This window comes from Azolla caroliniana, unplaced genomic scaffold, assembly GCF_043228905.1.
Source record: "Azolla caroliniana isolate FFs.n. ecotype wild unplaced genomic scaffold, voAzoCaro1.0.p SCAF_9, whole genome shotgun sequence".
NCBI lineage: Eukaryota > Viridiplantae > Streptophyta > Polypodiopsida > Salviniales > Salviniaceae > Azolla > Azolla caroliniana.
In genome coordinates, this window is record NW_028230444.1 from 9,518,659 (window position 1) to 9,540,499 (window position 21,841).

General features: G+C 38.1%; 2 protein-coding genes across 3 annotated transcripts; both read left to right on the forward strand.

The window, feature by feature from the left end:
* The first annotated feature begins 300 nt into the window (after positions 1–300).
* Positions 301–1,970, forward strand: LOC147860130 (ecotropic viral integration site protein). The gene is made up of 3 exons (XM_087324156.1): positions 301–424; positions 536–640; positions 1,644–1,970. The coding sequence occupies exons 1-3, from the start codon at positions 356–358 to the stop codon at positions 1,878–1,880; spliced, it is 411 nt and encodes a 136-aa protein (XP_087180282.1). The 5' UTR covers positions 301–355; the 3' UTR covers positions 1,881–1,970.
* Positions 1,971–7,173: 5,203 nt separating this feature from the next.
* LOC147860131 (peroxisomal membrane protein 11-5-like) lies at positions 7,174–10,803 on the forward strand. Of its 2 annotated transcripts, none has more exons than XM_087324910.1 (8): positions 7,174–7,337; positions 8,677–8,891; positions 9,310–9,384; positions 9,476–9,550; positions 9,678–9,758; positions 10,063–10,116; positions 10,210–10,377; positions 10,489–10,803. In XM_087324910.1, exons 2-8 carry the CDS (start codon positions 8,700–8,702, stop codon positions 10,519–10,521), a joined length of 678 nt encoding a protein of 225 aa, XP_087181036.1. In that variant the 5' UTR covers positions 7,174–7,337; positions 8,677–8,699; the 3' UTR covers positions 10,522–10,803. The 2 variants fall into 2 exon arrangements, with proteins under 2 accessions (XP_087181036.1, XP_087181037.1); XM_087324911.1 differs by having other exon boundaries at positions 7,174–7,329; positions 8,660–8,891.
* Positions 10,804–21,841: the final 11,038 nt, after the last annotated feature.

Sequence of the window (21,841 nt, forward strand, 5' to 3'; positions counted from 1 at the left end):
ATTGTTGCATGGATCAGTATCCATTTGTGGCTCGTCATGACTCATGACCTGAAGCATTCTGTCTTCTGTTGTTTGATGGTGGCGAGGGTGAGGAAAAAGTGAGCAATTGAATGGGAGGGTCGTGCACATCCTCGTAGCGTAGCGACGAAGTGATCACTCACGCTAGGGTGAATGTCGGGGCTAGGAAGTAGAAGACAAAGTTTGGGCAAATGCTGGATGCGTAGACCATGCTTATTAACAATCGAAAAGTATATATATATTATTATTTTGTTAGGTCCTTCTCAAGTGAGTGTTCTAGGCCATACATACATACATACATACAGTATGGCCTATTCTGTAGCAGTACAACGTTGTGATGATGGGGGAGGAGGTTGTTTCAAAGCACGAGGAACTCTTTCGCTACCTCAATGAGATGCTGAAGCAGGTGAGAACCACCAGATTATACATACATATTTACACAGTTTTGTCAAGAGTATGGGTAGGCTTTAGATGGACCATATCTAGTTTCTGTGACCTGTCTGTGCTTTTTATTTAGATCGAAGAAGACATTGGGGAACCTGATTTGGAATTAAGGGAAACCATTTTATCTCTGAAGAAAGAAACAGCACGACCACCCACCGTTGCCGTGCGTCTTGATGATGTAAGCTCCTTACACCTAAATCTCACCTGTTATTGTAGTTCTTAAATCTGAAATCGCAGCTATCATCACATATCAAATGAATGCCTCTCCATTGTTATCCGTATACCTAAATCTTGCTTCGTAATTGGAGAAAGACCGAGGTGGACAGATTGATGCCTTCGTGTTTGACTTTAGCTGTCCCCCCCCCCAAAAAAAACATGTCCTAGTTCCCTACAACGATCGCCCAATTTTGTATCAAAATATTTTTGAAGGGAACAAAATCTGACCAAAATATACGGATTTTTCGATTAATTCCCTTTCGGTTTTAAGGTATTTCTGGCTTAGAAACCTTTGCTCAATTGAAATATTACATGAGGAAATTTTGACTACCATTAGGAGACATTATTTTGTCTACTTATATGCAGAGATATTCTAGAAAATCGTTTTGACAAGTAGAGAAAACATGCAAAAAACTGATCAGTAACATTAAATTTGATTGTAGTGCAAATTGGTTGTATAGAGTTCCTATGGGTTAGAACTTGGATAATATGGGTTAGGAACCTCTAAGGTAAATTAAACTGGTAGTAGCAGTTGTGGTGGCATTAAAACATACGTCTGTGGCATCAGTTTTATAGACTGAAGAAAACAAAACACCATTAAATTTCTCGAAAACATATGAAGAACCTAAAATAATTTTTTTAGCACATTATAATAGTTGTAGTCATTAAAGTCCATAAGTATGTGTGGCATTGGGCATGAACCTTTGCATGCATCCCAGTGTATGAGACCTCATGAATGACCGAATTGTCATGCATACTCCAGGATGTATGGAAGACATTAGAGCACATGAATGGAGTATAAACAAATTCGGCTACCTTGCAGTTTGTTTTTTAGCACATTGCTTGTGTTAATCATATTTTCGACATCAATACACGAATCATATTTTGAAAATGATAAGTACGAGTTTATGGCTCAGATATATTTTTCTATCAAAGCAAAAGCTTTCTTCTGTTTATGTACACAGTCAGAGATTGCACAAGAGCTTGATAAGTTATCGGCAAAGCTTGATTGCGTGGAACAAACCATATCACCTTCTCTACTCGATCCACAAGTTCAGGGACTTTTGAGTGCCACAGCTGATCTATGGATTCCTACTATCACTGCTTCCTCGAATGAGCGAGTTTCCATTGCATCTGCCTCAAACTCTGAGGTACCTAACAAAGATAATGTTGTTCCGAAGGATCAAAAGAATAAATTTTAGAGGGTAGGTGTTTCTGTATTGAGATTGTTTTTCATAAGTTGTAAACTAAGATTAAGGAAACTCATAATTTCATTTTGCTCATTATGTCCTCGGAAGGATGCACTTTTAATAATGAATGGTTAATGTTTCTGTATTGAAATTGTTTTTCATAAGTTGTAAACTAAGATCAAGGAAACTCATCATTTCATTTTGTTCATTATGTACTCGGAAGAACACACTTTTGGTGTGTTCATTGTTCATCGTTATGTTGCTCAATTGTAGTTTTTGATTGTTAATTAAACCCTGTGAGGAGGAAAAACAAAAAACCCTAATTCATAAGAAGTGAGTTCATTTCACTCACATAAAATAGGTGTCAAGAACATTGACATGCTTCCTGTTAATATGGGAGCACCTTCAGTTTGATCTCATATCAAAAATTTTAAAGTTGAGGGCAACCTATTATTACATACTGGTTGTCTTGCTGTATATACGTTGTGTAATCGAAGCATGTAGAAGCTTCACTTGTGAATATGTTCTTATATCAAGCTGATATTCTGTCATATTAGATATTCAGTCAGGGCATATATTGGGCATCTGGTTTTCCTCGAAAGATTCTTGAATTTCTCGCCTTGGTCTTATAAAAGGAAATGATCTTCGTCATTAAATTAAGGGAAAAGTACCAGGATACCCCTGGAAGTTCGTCTATTTACCAGAATGCCCCTGGAAGTTCCAAATTTACCAAACTACCCCTATGTCCAAAAAAATACACTTTATAAAGTAAGTATACACTCAAATCTTTGGTAAATAGGGCTAGTTCGGGTCTATTTCTTCCATCTTTGATAAATAGGGCTTGTAGATTTGAGTGTATAATTACTTTATAAAGTGTAATTTTTTGGACATAGGGGTAGTTTGGTAAATTTGGAACTTCCAGGGGCATTCTGGTAAATAGACGAACTTCTAGGGGTATCCTGGTACTTTTCCCTTAAATTAACTATGATTGCTACCATTTATTCTCACCATTATTAGTATAGCCGTTCTTCTTGACATCATCCCAACATCTCCATAAATCGAGTCACTTGAGGGAACATTGCTTTCACTATTTCTTTTTTCCGGATTCGATACACATCTAACTTAGACATTGAGGACACACTCACATCATGTATCTAGTTAAGTTGTTTTGACATCCAACTTTTCTCATGATTTAGATAGAAAGTAGAGAGATCGTTCAGAGTGTATAAAGAAGCTAATGTTTCTTGAATGTATAAATTTAAATGGTATACAAGTGTATCTTGTCATGGGTTTACATCACATTGAGCTAGGTTTCTCAATATTTTTGTTGCAGAAATGCAAATATGCGGGAGTTGTGAATAAAAAAGATTTGTATTGTAATATATCACGTCTAATGATCTTGATCCAATTAAAGTATCTCAGTTCTTTTGTTAACTTTGATAGAGATAACCTGGAATTGTTTGAATTCTAGAATGGTGTGGATTCAGGATTTGTAATTATCACAATTAAATTGTCCTAGAGAATCGAGATCAACATTTGACACTAATTCAACCCTTAGTGGTGAGAAAACTACTCATTTGGATATAGATTTATAAAGAACAAGAATTTGAGGTATTTTAATCAAAACTAATGATAGTTAAATGAATGGATTACGGGTATGTAACCACACCAAGAACATGAAAGGGAAGTTCAAGAGACGAATATAAAACCTCATTACTGTCACAAACCATCAAATATGACCTTTTTTATACCTTGGATGTTAGGTGGAAGATATGACATATGTGATCTTTGCCTCAACACATCCTCAACATCGTTGAGTTTCCTTTATATAGTTAAACTCCTTAGGCTGCTGAGCTGCCATTTGTTCCCACATGCCCAAGGTCCTTATGGACCATGGATTTCTCCAAAATCCCAAGATAATGAATTTCACTCTTATCTCGCCCTTAAATCCATTGAAATTAGCTTCCTGATTTGGTTCATAAGGTTATTCCCATAACATTTTTCAAATATGTTTTTCATTAAGGAAGCTAGTCATAATAACATGCTCTTTTTCCTATGTTTGAACTTGAATCACACATACTTTAATTCAACAACTTAGTTTTGAATTCTCAAACTAGTTTAGATCTCAAATCTTTAATTTGAGTATCAAGAAGATATATTTCTAAATGATAGGAATGAGTTGTTATGAGTTCAACCAATCGGTTGCATAGATGAAGACTTGCAAGAATGCTACACATGTGTTCCTAAGTTTGAGTGAGTTTGAGAGTTGTTTTGCTTAGCTCTTAGGGTGGGATCAAAGATTAATGGGGTGAATGTTCTTGAAGTCAATCATGATGAAAGAATGAAACTTGGTATTCAACTAGAAGATTACAATGGTCATAATGGGCTAATCGAGAACCGAGATGATGTAAGAAGAATATGTCAACAATACAATAGGCAGAAAAAGAATTTGTCATCAAGTGCTATAAATAGATCTAGGAGATTGGAATACTTAAAATTAACAATGTGTTACAAACGTAGAGGTCAAACAAATTAATGACAAAGGTTTGGACAATTTAGAACAATCTACTTCCAACTCACATCGAAGAAAATAACCTGTCAAGAAAAAGTAGCCCATGAATTGGCATAGGCATCAAAAAGTCATATGAGAGCCTAAAAGAGAAGGTTAATGTTGAAGAGAAGGTGGAGAAAATGCTAAAAGATGATGAGCTATAATACACTTACGAGTTGAACATATACAAGGGAGAATGTGAAGAATTAGAAGCAACTTGAATATTATAACATGTACAATATGAAGAGACGACTAAGGGAGATGGTACAATATATAATACATTCTCAACTTATGGATATGAATTGGGCAATGCGAAAGAAATGAAAAAGGTTGAATGGGAAATGACTAGATATGATCTAGATGATGCAATGCCAAGAATATCCAAAGCTTCGTACCTCAAAACCATATATTAAGAGAGGGAAATATAGAAGTTTGGATGTGATCTAGACAATGAGACAAATACCATCTCCGAACTTCGTGTCCAAGCTTTGGTATACATGAGGGCTCACATGAAGTAGCAGTCATATGAAGATATTGGCATTAAAGATGTGATAATGATAAGTAGCCTTGAAGACACTATGCTCGGGACAATACAAAAGAGAGAGGAATTTAAGATGAGGCCTAGGATTTTGACTAGAAAATATTCAAACATGAGCAAGATGAAGAGGAAGAGTGTAACGAAAATCCCGAGGCTTGGGTGTTGATGATCTGGGATGGTCTGGTTGGTAGCAAGAAGATCAAAACTTCAGGCCCACATTGCAATAGGACCCAAGAGAAGGATAAAGAGGATGTGAAGATGAATGAGGATATAAAGAGTGAGGCTAGAGAAAGTAGACAAGAGCCAGATGAAGATCTTGTGGATGAGGACATATTAAGAGGTGTTCTTTTAGATGTATCTAACATGACGAGAACACGGGCTAACACAAAGTATTAGTAGATAGAAGATGAGGGTACACATTGGCCATTTTGAAAATTGAAAAGATGGTAGGTACGGAGCTGACATTCATCCCTAAATGTGCACACATTGCACTTGAGGATACTTCCACACGATTACGATAGAAGGCCAAAGCACTATTTTGCAAGGCCAAATAAAAAAGGAAGAGAATGAAGGGGAATGTCTAGAACTTGATGAATGGAGAAGAAGATCTTAGAGGGAGGGAATGTTAGTACCTCGTCGTGTGCCACTCCATACTTTTACCATGTGTTGTGATCACATTACTAAGTAATTCAATCTACGTTTGTTGGTACATTGTTTAACTAAGATTCTTCTACATGATATGCAATATTGTCTCTCATGCTACACGTCCAATCCTTATTGAGCTGGTAATCTTGCTTTTTCATATACAAGATACATAATGTTGGTTAATGAAGGCCCTACATAGAAGTTGTTAACAATGTTAGAATGGATTACGCATTTCAACTTAGCTAATTTAGCTTTCTTCCTTTGGAATATCTTTATTCACAATTAATTGCGCTTCACACATATCATCAAAATTTTCTCTTAAACTAGAAATGACAGTTACAAAGTCTTAGAAAAAGAGACATTCATTATGTATTAATTGGATAATGACATGATTGACATTGGAGAAGAATGTAGCCTTCGTATATGATGCAATAATATTTGTCCACCTTAAACCCTTAAGCATGAAACTATCTGAAATCTATCCTAGCTTTTTGACAACCAATCACCTTTTGTCCTTTAGGTGACACCATTTCGAATAGATCAACGAGACATTGGTTGTGAATCTAGTCTAAGTGCTCGAACTCGCAACATCGTGTAACTTTCCTAAATTCCGGCTTATACAATTGGTTTTTTTTCAAGGACACACACTCAAACCATGACAAGCCATGGTTTCATCAATTTCATGAAGGAAGAAACACAACGGTACTCATTGCCTTCTCTTTCGACTAGGAGAATATTGACAATTGTATTAACGTATCCCTTTGATTGTGGGGCAAAATGTTTTGATGACATTATAGCCAAAAGTGTTTCCACAACTAGCAAGCTTGAGAGGATTTGACATCTATCATAACCTATCATGTTGACTGTTTAATCTTCGAGAAGGGATGTAATTAGTCAACAATATAAGGTTAGCAGCAGGAAGGGATGTCCAGATGGGGCAAATTCCTCGAATGAGAGTTGGGCCACATCAAGAAATGGGTGTTGAATGGCACATATCATATGAACCGCTGCGGTGCATTGGAGAGAGCATGTAGAGGAGGTGGGAGATGTCGATGCGAGTGTTGTGACATACAAGGACACATGTAGGAATGGGTGGTAGGGTCTTCTGTTTTCGGGGAGGCGCATGGGATCGGGCAAAGGATCTCGAGAATATTGGGTATCCGTAGTCACGCCAAGCTGAATGATCAAAGAATTGGGTGGCCAACGTGACACGATAGCCGGCCGATTGTGAAGGACTCCGGAGGCCATCCCAGCCACATCTGTCAAAACATTATTTTGGGAGGATAGAAATTTCATTGAGTGTGTGTGTGTGTGTGTGTGGGGGGGGGGGGGGGGGGGGTTGGGTGCTCTCTTTTTGAAAGGCCCAGAAAACGAGAGAACAGAAAAATCCTCCTTCAAGGATTTAAAAAAAACCCCCAAAAAATGAAAAGAATAAATAATAATCGATTACAAAAATTAGGAAAAGGAAATAAAAAAACCATCACAAAACCAAATCTTCTTCTTCTTCTTCTTCTTCCTTTTTATAATTACATATTTTTGTTGGCCTTCGTTTCTTCTGCACATACGGAGGGGATCATCCATCCCATCCCATCCCATCCCATCCCTTCCATTAGACAGACAGACAGACAGACAGACAGACAGAAAGGAAGCTAAGATCAGAGGTCACCCCCCTCCCTCTCTCTCTGCGTGTTTGTTTCTCCATCGCCTCCTCCTCCACTTCTTCTACTCTATTCAGGTATTCCTCATTCCCTTCATCATGTCCGCCAAGCGTTCTTATTTCTCGTGGAACTCCTTCTTTTAAAAAAAATGAAGCTTTGCTAAATCTTTGCAACTTTTGGTTGCTTTAGTTTCTGTGCATTTCACTTCTTCTTTCTTCTTCTCGATGCCCATATACTTCTCGGGTATCTTTTGATCATCCTTCGGTAAAGCTTGATTAGGCGTAAGAACTATTCTCCGATTGGTTCAGTTTTTCGTTTCTTGATACGATAAGCTTTGCTAAATCTTTATCCGCATCATTTTTGCTTCAATTTCGGAGTTTTTTATTATTATAGATTTTCATATTTTTTTGGTACAACTTTGATCTTCCTTTGGTAAAGCTTACCTGTATGATTTTTAATTTTGGAACTTGATAGGTTTATGTTGTTTCTTCTGTTTATAGAATTCTCATTGTTGCTGTAATAAGCTTAAATAGCTTATGTTTTTTCGTTCCTTTTTTTGATCTGAGAATGATTTCCAGTACGGTCTAGATTCTTATAACTCTAGTTCTTTAATTCTCCTATGACGATTTCACATATTTGTTTACTGTCTTTTACTCAGAAATTCTTTTCTGATTCAATATCTTAAGACTTTTTTATTTTCTCTTAAACTTCCCTCGTTCATTTGTTTTGAGAAACTTTTACTCACTGCAAAAAAGATTCGTTCCTGTATGGTATTTCTGCAAAAAATTACAGAGGCTATGGTAGGCTTATACGGTTAGGTAATTCTTCGCTTTCGCTTTGGTAAGCCCAAGTACCTACAATATTTGTTCTTCTATTCCTGAACATTCTTCACATATTCTTGTAGATTTTATTGTGATAAGGGAAGATTTCTCTTTCTTAAAAACCGATCCTTTCATGGAAGCTAATCATTTCCTCTTTAAAGATTTATACTGAAACTATACTTATAGAGTATTCTGAATTGAAAGGATCCTAGTAAGTTTTTCCTCCTAGAATTGTCCATCCTTTATCTGTAAAATGTGAATTTCAAGCAGTTTAGACTAATTATTGGATTGTGCCTCTATTCAAATTAAAGAGAAAATTCAGAAACACCGGTTGATAAAATTTTATCCTCCTCCGCAGGAGGTCAAATAGATAGAGAGAAACAATGGGAGAAATAAATAGATAGATTCATCCTGGAATGTCAAATAGATTTGGAGAGAATTATCAATGAATACGTAAAGAGATAGAGAGGCATTCTAAAGAGACCTTAACTTTCTATCTTAAGACTGTTCCAACGCCTTTGTCATTAATATGAGCTTGAGAGTGCGAATTTCTGAGATTCTCATCCATTCTCCATAACAAACTTTTTTTCTACAGTGTTCTAGCTTTATTCAAGTGTCATGGAGACTTTGAATGCTACCAAAGCTGAATTAGCTCTCATCAAGAGCTACCTCAATCAATCTGAGGCAAGAGATAAGATATGCCGTGCTATTCAGTATGGTTCAAAGTTCATTAGTGCCGGGGAGAGAGGAGTTGCACTGGAAGTTGATAGAACTACTAGTCTTGCTCGCAAAGTCTTCCGTTTATTGAAGGTTAGGCCTCATCCTCTCACTGTGCATTGTTTGTATCCACTGCATCTATGTGCAAGCAAGCATTTGTGCATATGTACTTATACAGATTATATCTTGTGTGCATGGGATATACAAATTCAAGGGGCAAACACTGAAGTATCCTGCATTTTTCTTTCTTTCCCCGAAATGCCATTGGTTAACCCCCTCTTGTGGATAACTATGTGCTATTTGAGCAACTGCATGGTTCCTTTTTCTCTGTTTTTGGGTAGCCAAGGGTGCTTGGGGAAATAACGATCCCAAGGGGCTAATGGAAAAACAAGTAAACCATAGGGGTGTTTCCTGGTATAATACATATTGGTTAGGTTCATGTTTAATGTTAACTATACCTAGGATGTATAAAAGTCCTGATCATTTCTGCATAATAATATATATATGGCAGTCTGTGAATGAACTGGAAGCCTTGGTCACACCTCCCTCAAAATCAACCCCCTTGCCTTTGGTGTTGCTTTCGAAGGTAGAACACCTTTCTTCTCTGAGTTTCCGTATAAAATTTGGGAATCAGGATTTCATTCGATTTCTTTGAGTGATGGATTTTTTTGGGCCAGTCCAAAAGCTCGCTGATGGCCACATTCTTTGCACTAGATCAAGTTGTATGGGCAGGGAGAACCGGAATATACAAGGTTGGATAACTAATTCTAATATTGGATTTTGTTGAAATATTATACTAAAGCTCAAGCAAGTAACATAATCAAGAAGAGAGACTACCATGGTCTTATTAAATTAGATTGTAACTTTGCAATGTTGCAGGATAAGGAGCGGACTGACCTAATTGCAAAGATATCATTGTATTGCTTCCTAGGAGGATGTGCTACAAACTCACTACTGGATGTGAGTTCTTCACACATTCCTCTTTCTATGAGCTAATTTCCAATTGAAAAATGTACTAATGTGTGTTATTGACATGTCGTACTATCATATCAAAAGTAATAAGAAACTAGCGTCTTCTTCTTCATTTGTTAATTTCATTCTTGTTTCATATCCTACGATCCTGGTAAAGCTCTTAACCAATAAGATCTTAGTTTATTTAGATAATATGAGCTGCTTATCAATCTGCTCTTTAAACTTGTTAGATGGTTCGCAGGGCAGGAGCTAATTCTTTTACATGTGATTCATAAACTAATCTTCTGTGCAGTTCGCAGAATTATTACGCATCGCGCAAAAAAAGAAGACTGCAAACGATCTTTCTGTGAGTGCCAGTACTAGTTAATGTGCTATATGACACAAATTTTAATAGTAGAAGAGTCTTATTAGGATGTATTTGGTTCATATTTATTTTAAGGAACATGAAAAGTTGCAAAAGCAACTGGAACAAAGGCTCCTTGGATGGATTAAGTCCTCACTGGACATTGTAGTGGCCATAGGTCTTCTCCAGTTGGCTCCAAAGAAAGTGACACCGAGAGTAACTGGAGCCTTTGGTTTTGTTACCTCTTTGATTTCATGCTATCAGGTATCATTGATCATTTCCCTACAGAATTGCCTCTTAAATCCTATAGAATTCCCAACTTAATTGAACTTACGTCATTCTCATTAATGATTTCTGTTTTGGTTTTCCTCACAGCTTCTTCCATCCCCAAAGGCGAAGACTTTGTGAACTATGAGATGTAACAAATGAATGTTTTAGGTTGCATTATTCACTGGGTTATGGAAGCTATTATATATTATAACTGTATCCTTTATTTGCAGCAACTGATCCGTTGTGTCCTGAAATATGATGTTATTTTCTTGAGCATTCATGTTGCTGACATCTGAACCCAAGGTGCCCCTCAACTTTGTTCATTAGGTTACTTATTTAAAAAAAAAGGTGATCTTGACATCTCAGAGATGAATATTGTTTTTAAATTTCCTTACCAATAAGCGTACCTAATTTTGCTTATTACCTTCCTCGTTTGTCCATTACCTCATACCTTGACATCTCGAGTGATGTAAGTTTTATGCCCTATCTTACATGGAAGTTTTAAATTATCCATTACTTGGTAATTGAGCACATGGAAAACATTCCTAGCATAATTCACTTTCTATATCCTGGTTGTAATTGTATTCATGCTTTGCTATCGATTTCTTGGGTACAATAGTGTCAATTTTAGGAAAGCATTGTCTATATGTTGTCAGCCTTGAATTTGTTTTACATTCCAATGGTTCCTATGCATGTAATCAACAACCCTTTCCATGGTCATTTCACTTGGAAGTGGTATTGTTTCCAGGAGGGCGTATGACATTTGTTTCTTGAGTTTGAGACTTTTTATAAGAAAACACTAAAAACATTTTCAACTTCTTCCAAGTGGATTTAGGGATGTTACCACTCCATACTTTCACCCCGTACAGAAGCATTAATGTTACCAAAATGCGCTATTTTATATAATGCATGGTTTATCTTTATTTTGGTTTTTCACGTGCGTTTTATTTTACAACTATTAACACTTAACGAGTATAGTATGCATGCAAAATTCTTTCAATGTAGTCGTAAGTTCATGTGTATCTCCTAAATTATTTGCAAAAAGCACCACATCATGTACATATAAGAAAACATTTTGACTACAAATCTTTCTTATTTTACTATCTTGGTAGACCATTTGGTCTAACTCATCAATGCATAGGCCATGTAAAATTGTTGAAAATGGAATTCAGCTTAACACCAATAATTTAATTGACAAAATTTGTAAATTCATCACCCATAAGCAAAAAGCATATAATCTTCTCATAGGTTTGGAAATTGCTAACATATATTCAAGTGGTATCCATTATCTGTCCATATGTGTCAAAAAATATTCATGAGGGATCATATGAAAAACTTTCTCCAAGTCTATGAAAAAACAATATAAACCTTCACCTCTAACATAATTTTCTTCCATTAACACTTGAAGTGGGCCAAGAACTCTCTCTCTTTTGGGGTCATCAACATCTTTGCTATGACTTGTATAGACTTGGGGGAGGCGGTTATGGGAATAGAATTCTTGGCTTGGGGTATTGGTGGGCATTTTCCCCATTGGGTTGCCTTTGTATTGTGTTTAACCACTTTGCTTTGATACGGTTGAGGTCAATTGGCTGCACCAAACTCAACCTTTCATACTCTCTAAGGTATGTTGTGTGTGTGTGGTTGTGATGTTCTAGCGAGTTTGTCATCTTTAGGGGCATTGTGGGAAATGGGCAAAGTCGATTGTGATGTTTTACTTGTTTTTGCCTTGCATGGCTTTTGTTTTTTCCGTGATGTAATTTTCATCCCCTGCTTGTGTTGTTTGTGAGATATGTGTTGGGCTCAAGTAACCACGTTTGCTTCTACCATCGAGAGGATTACCAATAGTACGTTTTTGTGAAATGTTTACTTTTTTTTCTAGGAGGTCTAATACTAGGTGTTTGTTAACTTTTTGGCCCATTCTTTATCCCACATAGTTGGGGGAGGTGGTTTGGGAGTTATAAATATGCTCCCATTCCTCTTAGTTTTATATCCTCAATTTTGTATTCTTCTCTCCCAACCTTAATAGAGCATGCTGCTTGGAGGATGTAGGCTTAATTGGTCGACCCTCGGTAAATTCTGGTGTTTTCTTTCTCCTTCTTACTCTATCTAATAGCTTTATTCTCGGTTATATATTGTTCTTTTGACGCTTCCGCAAAAATTGGTGTCCAAGCCAAGGTTCTATCCAAGTATGCTCTATGGTCCCAGCTTTGTCTGTTCTTCCACATCAGAAAAGCATTACTTTGGTCATTTTGAAACCTAGGGTTGATAGTTTGTAATATTGAATACTATTTATCGAGTTTGTAATGGCATCAAGAGATGAAAAAGTAAAGAATACTGTGTCAAAGATTCCACCGGGCTCGTCATCATCATGGTCAAGGTTCCTAGTGTCCAGTTCGAAACTGGCGGTAGAAATATTTGATGGTATTGGCCATTTCGGCATGCGTCAAGGGGAAGTTTTAAACTCTCTTTTTCAATAGGGTCTTGATATTGCTATTGAAGAAGTTAAACTAGAAGAGGTAGAAGATAAAGATTGGAGCATTATTAATCGGTTGGCATGCAGAACAATTTGGGCGTGCTTGTCTAGAGAGCAGAAGAATGCTTTCAAGAATGAGACTTCTGCACTCAAATTGTGGAAGGCATTGGAGGGAAAATTTCTAAAAAAAAGTGGTCAGAATAATCTTCACTACAAACCATGTACTACTATGAATGAACACATCACTATGTTTAATCAATTAGTAGCAAACTTGTTGAATTTAGATGTTAAATTTGAGGATGAGGATCTAGCTTTGATGTTGTTATCATCTCTTCTTGATGAATTTGAACATTTGGAAACTGCGTTACTTCATGGGAAAGAGGATGTGTCGTTAGATGCTGTTTGTTCTGCTTTATATAGTCATGAATTGAGAAAGTAGGATAAGATGATAACCAAGTCAACGACATCAGAAGAAGCATTGGTGGCAAGAGGTCGTCAACAAAGCCATGCGAAAGGGAGAAGAGGAAGGTCGAAATCGAAAGGCCAAGGCACTGTCAAAGATGAGTGTGATTTTTGTCATGAGAAAGGGCACTAGAAGAAAGACTGTTCGAAGTTGAAGAGGAAAGGGAAGAGTCCACAATGTTCTGCTTTATATAGTCATGAATTGAGAAAGTAGGATAAGATGATAACCAAGTCAACGACATAAGAAGAAGCATTGGTGGCAAGAGGTCGTCAACAAAGCCATGCGAAAGGGAGAAGAGGAAGGTCGAAATCGAAAGGCCAAGGCACTGTCAAAGATGAGTGTGATTTCTGTCATGAGAAAGGGCACTGGAAGAAAGACTATCCGAAGTTGAAGAGGAAAGGGAAGAGTCCACAAGATGCAAATGTTGTAGAATGCAGTGATGCGGAATTAGATATTTCCTTAGTGGTTATGCCTTTGATGTTAGCACATCCATATGAGTGGATTTTAGATTCAGGCTGTACTTATTCGAGAATGGTTCTTTGAATTTCAGGAAGTTGATGGTGGGGTTGTTTACATGGGTAATGATCATCCATGTAAAACAACCAGGATAAGTTTGATCAAGTTGCGCAATCATGATGGAAACACAAGAATTTTGAGGGATGTATGGTACGTGCCAAAGTTGAAGAATCTCATCTCATTATGGGCTCTTGAATCTAAGGGCCTAGTTGTGATGATGCGAGATGGAGTTCTTAAGGCAACTTTAGGAGTATTGGTTATGTTGAAAGGCGTAAGGAAGAATAATTAGTACTATTACCAAGGTAATACAGTGGTGGGGACAATGGCAACAACAACTTCAAGTATCAAGAAAGACATTGAAGCAACAAAGTTATGGCATATGCGGTTGGGACATGCTGGTGAATTATTTTTGCAAATTCTTGCAAAGCAGGGATTGTTGAAAGGCATGAAGACTTGTAGACTTGATTTTTGTGAGCATTGTGTTATGGGAAAGCAAGGAAGAGTGAGGTTTGGCATTGGATTCATAATACCAAGGGTATTTTGGATTATGTGCACTCAGATGTGTGGGGACCTACCAAGACTCCATCCATCGGAGGTAGGCATTATTTTGTAACTTTTGTTGATGATTTTTACAGGAGATTTTGGGTGTATACGATGAAGAACGAGAATGATGTGCTTGGAATTTTCCTTAACTGGAAAGCTCAAGTTGAAAACCAGATAGGGAGAAAGATCAAGGTTCTCAACTTGAACTAATCGAAACAACCTCTTCTTCATAAAGAGCTTATCCTGACCACTTTTTTTTAGAAATTTGCCCTCCAATGCCTTCCACAATTTGTGTGCAGAAGTCTCATTCTTGAAAGCATACTTCTGCTCTCTAAACAGGCACGACCGAATTGTTCTCCATGACAACCGATTAATGATGCTCCAATATTTATCTTCTACCTCTTCTGGTTTAACTTTGTTGAGAGATCAAGCTCAACTTAATTTAGTTAGTTAGTCAACACATGTAACTTAGTAGTTACCTAGATAGAATCTAGTTAGTGTGTTGACCAGAAAGCCTTAAATAGGATTTTGTACTCGAGTGGGATACATTGTAGATCCACCACTCCATGCTCATTTAATATAGGACTTACACGTTGTACCTATATTCTCCTAGCACATGTGCACCCTTGCACATGAAACCTATATATACCTCATTGAAGATATTTTTGTATTTGATGATAGTTGATGATATTTACCTTTTAATATACTTTATCAGATTCCCCCATCTTGTTTTTGTGTTCATAAGTGTACTTCTCTCTCTCTTCCTCTCACGCACACATACTCGCACATATCACTTAATCTTCCGCTACGTAATCGCTTAATTTAATCACATAATTAGGTAATAATTATTCCTTAATTAATTACCTAATCCTTAACAAACTTCTTCAATAGAAATATCAAGACCCTATTGAAAAAGAGGGTCTAAAACCTCCCCTTGCCGCATGCCGAAATGGCCAATACCATTAAATATTTCTACCACTAGTTTCGAATTGGACACCGGGAACCTTGACCATGATGATGACGAGCCCGGTGGAATCTTTGAAACAATATTCTTTGCTTTTTCATCTCTTGATGCCATTACAAACTCGATAAATAGTATTCAATATTACAAACTATCAACAATCCTAGGTTTTCAAATGACCAAAGTAATTCTTTTCTGATGCGGAAGATGAGACAATGCTGGGACCACAGAGCATACTCAAACATAACCTTGGCTTGGATACCAATTGTTGCAAAAGCGTCTAAATAATAATATATAACAAAAAATAAAGCTATGAGATAGAGTAAGAAGGAAAGATAAAACAAAACTAGAATTATACTACGATTTAGGAGGAGGGTACTCTGAAGCAAGTGGAGTTTGAGTAGACAGTGGTGACTTCAAGGCGAAGCACCACCAATGACTCTCCTATGGGTAGAAGAAGAGTTAGATGAGGAAGAGGTTCTAACCCAAGAACCTCTGCAACAATAAGAACCAATTGCAATAAGAAGACAGAGATGAGCAATTCAGAAGCTGCTCGTTGGGTTGACATGGTAGCTTATGCACTTCCAGTTTGTAGATGATAATGTTCCATCCACCTACCTAGAGGCCATTCACAGCATAGACAGTGGCAACTAGGCTAGTGCAATGGAAGAAGAGATGCAATCTCTTAAGAAGAACATGACGTGGAAGTTGGCACAACTACCGAAAGGAGAAATTAATGGCAATTGGGTGCAAATGGGTTTTTGCAAAGAAAGAAGGATTTGCGAGTAAAGAAGAAATTCGCTACAAGGCAAGGTTGATGGCTAAAGGCTATGCTCAGAAGGAGGGAATCAATTATAATGAGGTATTTTCTCCACTTGTAAAACATTCCTCCATTAGAATTTTGTTGGCCTTGGTAGCACAATTGAATTTGGAGGTAGCTCAACTTGATGTGAAGACCACGTTCTTACACGGTGATTTGAAGGAGGAAATTTATATGACTCAACCAGAAGGATAGAAGGTAAATGGTAAAGAAGATTGGGTTTCTAAACTTAGCAAATCGTTGTACGAACTAAAACAATCTCCGAGACAGTAGTACAAAGATTTGACAAGTTCATGAAGGGACAAAAGTAGTGGACTCGAAGCAAATACGATCATTGTGTGTATTTGCGCAATCTTCAAGATAGTTCATAAATCTACTTACTCTTATATGTTCAGATGATATGTTGATTGCAACAAAGAGTCCAATTGAGATTGATAGGTTAAAGGCTCAAATGAATAAAGAGTTCGAGATGAAGGATTTGGGGGAAGCTAAGAAGATCCTCACCATGGAGATAAGTGGAGATAGAGATTTTGAGGAATGAATCGTTAATCCACAAGCAAGAATACACTGAAATATTTAACTCAAAAACATAGTAAAACAGTAAAGATCACAAACTCCACTATGCACACGGTTTTATGTGGAAACCCTAACTAGGAAAACCACAGGAACAGAGATTCCACTATATTGAGAATATACAGGACATAATAGGTTACAACACTCTTTGTACGGCGTCTTGGCGTTCAAAGATTCCTAGCTATGGCGCCCCTTACGCTCACATTTTTTTGTAGAGCTCTCACCTTGCTATTCTCTGTACATACACAATTCCGTTCTACACACATCTCATGTTTACCCGAGGTGTATTTATACTAATACACAAAATGGGCTATTTACAATCATGGCCATTATTATTATCTAATAATAATAATAATAATAGTCTTACTAATCAGCCGACTCATTCGTTGACTATCGGGTCAGTTCGACTAGTCAGCCTGACCATCGACCATCCAGTCGACCCGACTAGCCGGTCGTGTCTTCGACCTCGATCAACTGTCCATGTCGACTCTCTCAGAGTCGAATCCTCGACTGTCGGCTCTCTCTGAGCAGTTGGCTCCTCCCACTGGAGGGACATATTCCTAACAAACCCCCCCTTCACTCTAGTGGGGAGCGGTCCGTTATTCCTATCCTTTGTCGCCAAACTCTAAGTCTGTCCACTGGTAGGTTTTTTGTAATCAAGTCATATCCATTGTCATCAGTATGGATCTTCACAAGGGTAAACTCTCCTTCCTCCACTTTCTCCTGTAACCAATGATATCTCCTTTGTATATGCTTGGTTCGGGAGTGGTACGTAACATTCTTTGCTAGATGTATGACACTCTACTTGTTACAATGAAGCAAGAACTCCCTTTGCTTCATCCCCAACTCATTGAGAAAATTCCTCATCCAAATTAGTTCTTTGCCGGCCTCTACTGTTGCCATATACTCTGCCTCTGTGGTCGACAAGGGCACAGACTTCTGCAGTTGTGATTGCCACGTCACTACTCCCCTTGCATAGGTCATCACGTACCTTGATGTGGATTGGCTTGAGTCTACATCCCCCGACATGTCCGAGTCGGTAAACCCTTGAAGCATAGGATTCCCAACACCATACCTAAGGCATACTCTCGAGGTGCCTTTCAAGTACTTGAGTATCCACTTCACCACCGCCCAATGTTCTCTTCTTGGATTATTCATGTGTCGGCTTACTGTTCCCACAACAAAAGCTATGTCTAGTCTTGTGCAGACCATAGCATACATTAGACTGCCGACGACCGAGGCATATGGTACTTTCCTCATCTCATGCTTTTCTTTCTCCCCTCTAGGGCATTGCTTTGCATTTAACTTGCAGTTAGTCGGTTACACAGAGCCGACCGGCTTTGCTTCCGACATGTTGAATCTTTCTAGGATCTTAGTCACGTTTTTCTCTTGTGACAACCACTGTGCAACACTTTCTTAGTTCTATCTCGAACTATGTGCATCCCTAAGATCCACCTTGCAGGTCCAAGATCTTTCATGGCAAATGACTTGCCTAATGCTTTCTACAAGCTATCGATCTTCCTTGTATCTTGAACAACTATAAACATGTCATCTACATATAATAAGAGAATCAAGAAGTCACCTTCATCGTACCTTTTGAAGAACACACAATGATCCGCCGGTGTTTTCTGAAACCATGTTCCATCGTGAAGGATTCAAACTTCTTGTACCACTGGCGTGGAGCTTGTTTCAGACCATACAAGCTTTTCTTCACTCGACACACTAGGTTCCCTTTCCCTTTCTCCTCAAAGACTTCGGGCTGTTGCATGTAGATCTCTTCATCTAGTTCCCCATGCAAGAATGATCTCTTGACATCCAACTGTTCGATCTCTAGGTCCATGCTGGTAGCTATGCTCAAAACAGTTCAGATGGATGTCATTTTCACAATTGGAGCGAAAATCTCGTCGAAGTCGGCACCCTTTTTCTGTTGGAACCCCTTCACCACTATGCGTGCTTTATACCTAGGCGCGCTGTCGACTTCTCCAGTCTTCACCTTATAGACCCATTTGTTCCTGAGTGCTCTCTTACCTTTCAGTAATTCTACTAGGTCGTAGGTGTACTTTTCATGCAAGGAGTCCATCTCATATTGCCTCGCGCTCAACCATTTCTCTCTCTGCTCGTCGGCAATGGCTTCATATAACACTCTAGTTCACCGTTGTCGGGGTAGTTGTGGTTCGTGCGGCTAAGTCAAGGTTTGTGCAACAATGTTAGAAAGATTAAGGATAGGAAGAACAAGAGTTAGAAGTAATGTGCGAGAGAGAGACGAGCATATATAAGAGACTGAGACAATGTGTCATTGAAGAATTGAAATGGTATGATAAGAACAAGCTTTAAATATTAAGAATACAAGATTTTACCAATTGTACAATGTCAATACAAGATACAACATTTCTTCCTTAAACTCTAGATTCGAATCCTTGACTTTGAAACATGAGGCTCCTCACCAAATGAGCTAACTTCTTTGATTGATGAACTCTTTGATTTCTTACTTCGAAACACGAGCCTCTTCCCAATGACCTAACTTGTTTGTTTAAATATCTTATTTTCTAAGTTTCTCTTCCTTGGGTCCCTTGTTACTTTCCTTCCCCCTCTTTATATAGTTGTTCTCATGCAAATGATAATGTGTGGATGCATAACATGCATGGCATGCATGAAATGCATGTGATGCATGATCGCCATTTGGCGCACATGTGTTACATGTGATGCATGATAGCCATCATGCTCATCTAAGCTCCCATGTATGAAAATATATATGGGATAACTGTAATGATGGACATTAAACTTTAAAATAAATAACCTAGCTTAGTGGTGTATGCTTTGTGTTTGGTATACAAGGTTCAAGTCCTTAAATTTTACTTAATACAATATTTAGGTTTATTCTTATATAGTGAAGCACATTCTTGAGAACATTTCTAAAAACAAATAGCCTAGGCTACTGGTATATACATTGTGCTTGGTTTATAACGTTGTGGGTTCAAGTGTTTGAAATATTACTAAATATATTGTATTTAAGGTTATTTTTATATCGTGAAGCAAATCCTTCACGACACCATGATCAGTCAAGAGGATGTATTGACTGACATATGTTGTTGGCGCTCTCCTTTCTCTGAGTGGGTATCTCCTTCCACTCGTTGTCGGCTTCAGTTCAGATGTCTCTGCCGACTCTACTCTCGGCTCGGGTTCATATGTGTTGATCGGTCGTCAAGGATTTGCTGATTCCGGCTCGTAGTCTTCGATCGACTTCCATAGATCTGCCGACTCTGACTCATCCGTATTTGTCAGTTGCTCCGAGTCCACCAATTCGGATTCGGTAGTGTCGACTAGCTGTCTCCGAACAACCGATTGTGTCGGTTCACTTGGCCTTAAATTGATGGTCGTGGGAGTCGATTGGGAAGTCGATTCTAACTTTTGCTGCTTCCATTCCTCAAACGTCTTGTCTTCCAAGAAGACTACTGATAGAGAGATGATAGAAAGAAGATAGAAGGAAGATATATAGATCGAAAACCACAAAGATATATTGATAATGAATAATCATGATGGAAGGAAGAGAGAAAGAAGATACATAAATCCAAGTCTACAAAGATATATGGATAACAACACAACCACACTACATGAATAGGCAAGAAAAACACCACAAGAAGTAGACCCTCTTACTACCTTACTCTTCTTGCTTTATATAAAGTTCTCTTCCACTAGATAAGTTTCCCTTGCTTTCTTTTTTATGCTTTTTTTAGAGTTTTTCATCTCCTATTCTTAGCTATGACACATCGATCTTCTAATCGTCATATCTCCCTCGTCCAAGCTCCAAATTTAGAGCTTTAATCTACGGATAGCTCTCTTCACAAGCTTTCTAACCCATATTTGAACATGATATTTGGCTTCCAAAGGAAAGAGTTATAAGCATTTGTTTCAGACTGTGTTTTGGTGGCTCACTTTTTCTTCTTTTACTTTTCTCCATGTGTCTTGCTTTTTGTTTGACTTATCCTCGGGACCTTGGTTCGTGATCTTACCCTCCAGATGTGAACGCACCATACCTTATATTCTTGTAGACTTCAATACCTTGAATTCTAAAAACACTTTCGCAACTACGTCTTGACTTCTCACTACTTTCTTATCGACTACATCCAATAGCCTGTAGCCGAACTAATCTTCTGAGTATCCCATGAATATGCATGGCTTCGACTTACTGTCTAGCTTCAACCTTTGATCCTTAGGCACATACATATACGCTAAGCATCCGAACACCCTTAGATATCAGTAGGAGACATCCTTTCTTGTCCACACCTTTTGTGGGACATCACCTTTTAATGGTATTGAAGGAGACATGTTGATTAAATAAACAACCGTGTACATCGCCTCAACCCAGTATATCTTCGGTAGTTTAGCATGCAACAACATGCTCCTTACTCTCTCCATGATTGTTCAATTCATTCTCTTTGCAAGCCCGTTCAATTCAAGGGTCTTCGGTACTGTGTATTCAATTCGAATACCTTGGGCCTTGCAATATTCCTCGAAATGCCCTTTATATTCGCCACCATTGTCGGTTCAAACAACCTTTAACTTCCGACATGACTCCCGTTCGGATCTTGCTTGGAACTCCTTGAAGAACGATAGTAGTTGATCTTTTGACTTTAGTACGAAAGCCCACAACTTCCGACTGTAGTCATCAATGAAAGTCACAAAGTACTGTCCGCCTCGATGCGACGAAACATCTACATAACACACATCCGTGTGTACTAGTTCCAATGGCACTTCTCTTCTCCTTGGTGGTCTTGAGTGGAATGCTGCTCTGTTCTGCTTTCCAACTAAGCAGTCAACGCACTTCTCCAAGTGCACTCCCTTTACCTCTGGTAGAAGTTTCTGGTCCGCTAGCAGATAGATGCAAACCCTTCTCACTCATGTGGCCTAGCCTCTTATGCCATATTTGTCCTACCGAGTCCGCTGCCACGTTCACTTCCGACTTGCACAATCAAGCTTGCATCATATACAGTATGCCTTCTTTTTGTGCTCGGGCCACTATAAGATTTCCTCGATAGAACTTCCACTTCCCATTTCGGAAGCTACCACTGTAGCATTCTTTGTCCAATCTTCCAATCGATATCAGTTTCA

Excerpts from the sequence above, each read along its gene's own strand:
- LOC147860130 (XM_087324156.1), top strand. The coding sequence starts at position 356 with ATGATGGGGGAGGAGGTTGTTTCAAAGCACGAGGAACTCTTTCGCTAC. Across the intron at positions 425-535 it reads TCAATGAGATGCTGAAGCAG|ATCGAAGAAGACATTGGGGA; the intron begins GTGAGAACCACC and ends CTTTTTATTTAG. Across the intron at positions 641-1,643 it reads TTGCCGTGCGTCTTGATGAT|TCAGAGATTGCACAAGAGCT; the intron begins GTAAGCTCCTTA and ends TTATGTACACAG.
- LOC147860131 (XM_087324910.1), top strand. The coding sequence starts at position 8,700 with ATGGAGACTTTGAATGCTACCAAAGCTGAATTAGCTCTCATCAAGAGC. Across the intron at positions 9,551-9,677 it reads GGAGAACCGGAATATACAAG|GATAAGGAGCGGACTGACCT; the intron begins GTTGGATAACTA and ends GCAATGTTGCAG. Across the intron at positions 10,378-10,488 it reads CTTTGATTTCATGCTATCAG|CTTCTTCCATCCCCAAAGGC; the intron begins GTATCATTGATC and ends TTTTCCTCACAG.